The sequence below is a fragment of the Oculina patagonica genome, unplaced genomic scaffold, assembly GCF_052425735.1.
Source record: "Oculina patagonica isolate OP01 unplaced genomic scaffold, crgOcupat unplaced864, whole genome shotgun sequence".
Classification (NCBI taxonomy): domain Eukaryota; kingdom Metazoa; phylum Cnidaria; class Anthozoa; order Scleractinia; family Oculinidae; genus Oculina; species Oculina patagonica.
The window spans coordinates 70-7,314 of NW_027558762.1; the positions used below are offsets into that span (position 1 = coordinate 70).

The 7,245-nt window shown below is 39.4% G+C and overlaps 1 protein-coding gene across 1 annotated transcript; it reads left to right on the forward strand.

Annotated features, from left to right (window-relative positions):
- Nucleotides 1–3,780: 3,780 nt before the first annotated feature.
- Nucleotides 3,781–6,898, forward strand: LOC144641345 (biliverdin reductase A-like; the record flags this gene model as incomplete). Its single annotated transcript, XM_078500363.1, has 3 exons — nt 3,781–3,894; nt 5,647–5,744; nt 6,552–6,898. Coding segments are annotated over 3 exons (544 nt in total), but the record flags the coding sequence as incomplete, so codon positions are not given.
- Nucleotides 6,899–7,245: the final 347 nt, after the last annotated feature.

A 7,245-nucleotide genomic window follows, 5' to 3' on the forward strand; every position in this document is an offset into this window, starting at 1 on the left:
TTGGCCCCGGTGGGCGGTGGTTTTAACAAAATGTCAGTAGACCGGGGCCATGGAGCGGTGATTTAACAGCACGCGATCACTTAAAGCGGGGACGGCAGCCGGGATTTAACATAAAGGACTAAATGTTTTTCTCAAAATGTTCGTTCTGAGGAATTCCTTCTGAAAAGTCTCCACGCTTCTTTGTTGATATTTAAAGCCTTTCTGTTTTCGCGACGCCTGGGTTTGTATTTAATATGTTCACACGATAAAAATAGACTCATTGTACTTAAAATCTGCCATCTTTGTACACTATCGTCTCCAAGAAACTAGTTTCTGTTTCTGAGATTTCAGCCGTGAATCATATCATAGGGTGAAAGCTGTTTACCTTTAGAAGAAATTCTTCTATTTTGTCACTTCTTGTGTCCGTCGTCAATAAATCGTTTCCAAAGGATAGGCTTATTATTGTCTGAGTATTTCGTTTTCTATTTTGGCCGTGAAGATGACAGCGGAAACTGCGGCGATTGTCGTGCCCATGGCTGTTTGATGTGCTCAAAGATAATCTTTTCCATTGAATTGGAACGAGCTTTCTTGAAAGATCACACTGAGCAACTCTCTTAACGAGTACGGCAGGGCCGTAGCTAGCCAGAGGCAAGACGAGGCACTTTAGTTACCTCGTCTAGATTTTAACCCAAATTTAATAACAAATTTTTTGTTGGGGAAATGATCCCAAGTTAAAAAAGATTTATTTCTCTCAAGAAATACCTTAAGAAAAATCTTGAAGAAAGAGTTTCAGAGCTTCTAGATTTCAAAATTTTCTGAAGGGCATGCCCCCAGTTCCCCCTAGCAAGATCTTGCCTCTTCTATGGCAAATGCCCTGTACGGGAGGGTTTCCTTGATGAAATTCTCCGTATGCTTCGCATACAGTGTTAATGAGAAAAGGAAAGCTTTATTTAGGCTGTTTGGGCATGGCACTGTAATCTTATCAATGAAGTTATTAAAGTCTGTCGCACGAAGCTTGTCGCTGTGCTATCGGCTTAAGTAGATGGTCAACAAAAGCTGAAATACGTTCTGTAGGGCAATCACACCCCGATATGATGGGTCTTCCGGCAGGCGTGTTCATAATGGCTAATTATGGGTTTTAGACAACTTTGTGTCTCTGACCACGAAAAACAATTTTTTTAATAAGTTTTTGGCGGAAACAAACTACATCAGGTTTCTTTCCGACCTCGTAACTATACATGGACAATAAATGAAAGAAATAGATATTTCAACTTCGGCCACGAAATCAAGATTTTTGTCCGTTTTTTTCCTGAAAGTCGATTCGGATGCCCCCGCTATGCGGGGTTTTTAACAGACGTCTAGGCCCCTAGGTTGGGGAAATAAGCCGGGTTTTAACACTTGGTAAATGTTAAATTCCCCGGTAAGTCCCGGGGGTCGGGGGGCCGGGGTTTCAATTGACTGATGCATAAGCTTAATATAAACTCAGGCAAAAAATTTCGAAGTCTTGAATTCCGTTGCTTATCGAAGTAAACAAGTTTGTCTGTTAGTGGAATTTGGCAAGCTGTCTCACATCTTAGAAGACGTACTATAATGTCTCTAAACTGAGATTTTCTGTTGAAATGCACCACTCCAGGGTATTCGTGGATGGATAAAACTAGAAGCTACTTAGTAGCTCGAAACCGGGTGGTTAATGTTTAACCACTCTTTTAGCTAACAAGAAAGCCTAAGGCTTTTAGACGTATACCCAGTAGCGTTTTATTTCCTTTTGTTGCTGTTCAACAAGAAGTGCGTTATGTTGAAGCGTGACATGCGATATACGATACTCGGCCATCAGTATTAAAGGTCAAAGGCACTTTGATCGCTTTTGAAGACTTTGAAGGTAGAGATATCAGAGTTGTTTTCGTTCTACTTTTAAAACGCATAATATATAACTTGACTCTTTCAATTATATGTCGTACTGGTCATTTCTAACTGAGCAGCAATTCTATTTTGCTCTGTGGTCTAAGCGATGATTTGTTGTTGAGTTAAACACACGGAAAACGCGTATAACGCACGTAATTTTAATCCCTCAAGTGGCAAGTAATTTAAAACATTTCCTCCGTCCCATTCTCCTTCCTCCACTGAGGCAATTTCAAGTGGGTGATGAAAGATGACCTGTTTTAAGCCAATCAACATGCGTGACCTTCAATGCCCTACCGACAAAAAAACTAAAAAAAAAAAAAAAAACCGAAGGTAGATTATGAACCGGGGGGCACCAGACCCCCACCCGGTTAAAAAGTCACTATATTTCATTAAATCTGTGTTGGGGCTGTGGCTAAAAGTGGGATGGAGATGTGGGGACTGGGACGTAGGGCGGGTGTTTGGGACACCTGGCCTGGGACTCGGGGACGTTGAACATTGAACGCAGGAACAGGGACGTGGGGATGCGGCATTGGGGACATGGGGACGTGATAAATAAATGTGTTGAATGTGTAAAACACAATTTCCGGAGGTGTCAAAAAAGAAAGATATGTGTGAGAGTTGATTTCAGTGCTAAACGTAAACAATTTTGGTTTTGTAGCTTTGCTTGCCAAACCAAAAAGGTGAACACATGTCATCACATTCCTGAGCGTTTCACCTGCTGAACTGAACAGTGGAGTTTTCTGTCAACAGCAATGGGTGAAGGAAAGTTAATCGAAGAAAGCTTTCAAAGCAATGTAATTGACTCTTGCATTTAAATATAAACACATCTGATGATGAAAAAAAAAACATGTTCAGTCTAATATACATGTAGCCTCCTACGTAGACGTTCTTTTGCCTCGTCATGCCATCTTTACTCCCCAATGAATGTCTGCTGAAAGAGGGGCTATTTACATAGACCAATCACAGAGCACTTTCAAATCCCTGAAGTGACCTTGAGATCGAGAGGTGCGCTTTCAATCAGGCCCAATACCAGCCCGAACTCTTGCCAAATACCCAGTTGTATTCTCGCAGTAAGAATAACAGCAAAATTACAGAGAAAACTGTCATTTCCATTGATATTTTGGGGAGTTTCATCTACACAGGACACAAGTATTAAGAAGCTATTTTCATGCATCAGATTTAACGCTAGGAAAGTTATCGCCCCAAGGGAGCTTATGAACTAGCACGGTTGTTTATGAGCTAGCGCAATCTTTAGTTATCTCCACATGATCCCAGCTGATCTTTAGGAACAAAAGGAAAGGAATGTGCTGTTCCTTTCAGCAGAAGTTTGTTAGGGAAGAAGATTGCGTGATGAGGCAAAAGAAAGTCTGGGTAGAAGGTTAAGTCTAATATGGTATTAAACGCTTCATGATTACCTAGTATCGTATTCATAGTCTGAAGGAATGTCAGACAATGTTTTGCAAGAGCGATCATGAAGTTGAATTGCTGATATTTTATTCTGCAGGCACAACTCTTTCTTTCTCGACACCTCTGGAAATTGTATTTTACACATTCAACGTTAAGACTGGTTCTGTTTGTTTATCATGTCCCTGTCCTACGACCCCAAGTCCCACATTCCCATATTCCTATGCCCCGAGTCCCAGGCCACGCATCCCTGCGTCCCATGTCCCAAACACTCACTCTCATGTCTATGTCCCCGTCCTACTTTTAGTCACAGCCCTTTGTTGGGAAGTCTGCTAAAATGGTCAAGAGATCCAGGGCTCCACTTCTTCAAACTTCAAACCTTTACCTATAGAAGTCCAGAAGGAGACATTATTTCAAGTTATATGTGGAGATACATTTAAGTTTAAGATAATATTTTTGTACTATTAAATAGTTTTTATCATTTCATTTTTTCAGAAGGAAAGTGGAAGATGATTTACCTTCTCTAGACTGGGATGAAGCCTTATCAAGAGATGATGTGGATGCATTTGTTATTTGCACAGAAAATGACACTCATGAAGAGTATGCCAGGTGAATATAGCCAGGGCTTGAGACTAACTCTTTTTCTAACTAGCCAAATGGTTAGTGACAGCTTTGATTTCACTAGTCAAAACCAATTTTCTTCTAACCATAACTATCAAGTATGGTTTTGCAAATGTTTCTTTTTTTTTCTTTTACCAAGGGGGAGATGCAGAATCAAATGGATTTCATAATCCAAACTCGACCCGCCTCAAATTCCACAACATGATTTCTTAGTTTCTTTCTCTCAGAGTCGAATTCAATTGTGGTTTCTTTCCACTGAAATGTCTGAAATTTTTACTAGCCATTTTGGCTAGTGAAAGCCCAAAACCTACTAGCCAAAAATGTATTTCTACTAACCAGTGGCTTAATAAATTGGCAACTGTTAGTCCCTTGAGCCCTGCTGGCTATAGCAATTTGAGGATGTGTTGTAAAAATAACTAGTCTAGAGAGAGTTAATTAGTCAGGGATTGAGACTAATGGTAGCCAACTAGCCAAAGGCTAGTAAAAAATTAATGAAGTTTTGGCTAGTAAGTTTTGGTCTTTCACTAGCCAAAATGGCTAGTGAAACAAAGGCATTAGTGACAAGAAACCGCATTTATTAAAATCGTCTCTCAGAGAGAGAATATAACTAACAAGTAAATTAACTGTTGACATTATAGAATGTGAAGCTTTAAACAAAATTCTAGTTGACAAAAACGCATGAACAGGTACAATTTCTATAGTGAAAAACAAAGCCCAATTTTTTAAGAGAAAAAACGTGAAGATTTAAGGAACATTTTACAGTTAAAGGTTTAAACATTATCGGACATTGTTTTCACCCCCCCCCCCCCTTAAAAGAAGAACTATGCATAACAATTGTGGCTAGTAGAATATAAGTTTTGGCTAGTGAAATCAAAGCTGTCACTAGCCACTTGGCTAGTTAGCAAAAACGTTAGTCTCAAACCCTGTTCGTCTCTGTATTTTACCTCATACAGGGCTGTTTTCAGGTGGGAATATCTGGGGGAGTAAATAATTTATACTTGGGCTCTCACTGCAGGAACTGTCTACAGAGGAACGTTTCTTAGTATCTGAGTGACCTGGGACTATCTAATAGTTGTAAAGATTTTCCTTTTTTAGTTTTTTCACTATGTAAATAGTTTTAATAATGTACAAGGAAACTGTAAACAGGGGGACTATCTACAGGCCTGGGGAACTAACTGCATGGGAATTATTTATACCTGACTTGTCTGTGGGACACATTGTAGCATCATGACAATGCCCTTTGTGCACATTGCTTTCTTAGGGTGTATTGAAGGGGAATTATCTACAGTGGAACCCCGATATAACGATATGCCACGGGGGCAGTAAAATTATATCGTTATATCGAGGAATCGTTATATCGGGGTTCCGTCCCATACATTTTACTATTGCCGGGACATAACATATTCATCGTTATATCGGGAATATCGTTATATCGAAGATCGTTATATCGGGGTTCCACTATATAGAGACTCTATCTAAATGGGGGCAGTCTACAGGGTTGGGAAACTATCAGCACATAATGGAGACAAGGAGTGGCGCAGAAGTGATAGCGCTCACCTCCCACCAATGCAACCCGGGTTTGACTCCCCGGCGTACCCGGCGTCACACATGGGTTAAGTTTGTTGTTGGTTCTCATCCTTACTGCGAGGTTTTTTCCAGTCCAGTTTTCTTCTCCTTGCAAAAACAAACGCTTTGACAGTGGATGACAGTGGTTAACTATAAGGTATTTTAATTTTACAGGAAGACTCTTGAGCATGGAAAGCATGTTTTGGTAGATTTTCCTTTATCTTTGACAGCACAGAGTGGCAAAGAGCTTTTTAACCTGGCTGACAGTAAAGGTATGGATGGTGATTTCATATACATTTAGGATCTATACATTGGTCCAGGACTGTATATTTAATTTAGATGATTTGTTTAGGACCTGGGTTGCTAATTTAGGGACAGTGAGCTGGTTTTGTCTCGGAGGCATACTACAGTTGGGGGAAAAAGTACCAGTTGATGATGAAATACTGCGTCCAAGATGGGACTGAGTCTGCGGTGTTCGTCGCTAAGTTGCTAAGTTAAATGAGGTTTGCGCAATGACTTTAAGAGTACTTGTGAGTCACTTGATGCTGGTTTTTGATTGGATGAAACAATTCAGAAACTCTTTGAGTGCTTCAATGAAAATTTGACAAAACTGGCACTTATTCCCCTGGCTGACTATTATTGTCGAACAAAACATATATACATGATAGTTCAGGCTGTTAAAAAAATTTAACCAGTTTCCCTGTAATTAAAAAAAATGAATCATTATCTGCATAAGTTTTATAATTTAAAGCATTCATGATGGTCTTATAGCATTCTGAATTGCCACGGTAGACTATTATAGTCTAGCAACTCTGGCTTTATGTATGCATTGCATGCCTATAATACTGAAAAAATAGTGGTGCTCATTAGCATTGTAATAACCTTTATTTCTTTGTTTTATTTTAATTTTGCAAAGATGATTGTTTCTTAAAACAAATTATCAGATGAAAATCGTTGAATTTTCTTTACATCAATGACCAGTACCATCTCACAAAACCTTTTGCAATCCTGGTGCTACAAGTTGGTTTTCAGTTAGCTGTCAGAATTATTTTAATTTATACTTTTCTGTGCGTTTGCAGGGTTGGTCTGTCATGTCGAGGACATAGCTCTCCTTTTAGAGTCACACCAGGATTTCAAGCAGAGTATCAAAGCTAAAACAGTCCCACTCCTTGAGGGAACGATTCGCTTGGATGCCCGGTTCTCTTGTGAGTGGATTAGTGACTTGAGCCGTGCTGGATTTCCAAGTTTCTCTGACATCTCAAACTTGGAGTGTTTACATGATCTGTTTGGTGAGCTGTCTTTACAAGAAGCTCACTTTGTGCATGAAACTGATCTTATTTCACTCACTTGTAAATTTTCCACTTCGGACAACAGGTGGGTTTCATTTTTTTCCATTTTTTTGTTGCCATAGTAACATGCAGTGTACCTGTACATGTATATGTATACCAGCAAATTGTTGGATGAGCATGACAAAATACCAAATCAAATTGACAAAATCAAACCATTATTACTAGCAACTTTAAAAGTTACAAGCTATAAAATAGCAAGTCTGGGATAAGGCAGGGACTTTTTGTGTCTAGTGTAGTTCTAATGAATAATGGTAATAGGACTGAGTGGAATCCAGTTCAGTCTGTATTCACACAGGTGATAAAGACAATCAGACCGTGGTAGTGGAAGTCTGAATTGTTTATAAACAATTATTGGATGAGGTTTTTGTGATATCCAGAATAATCAAGGTCAGGGTAAGGTCAGGGTGAGTGTTATCAGTGATAA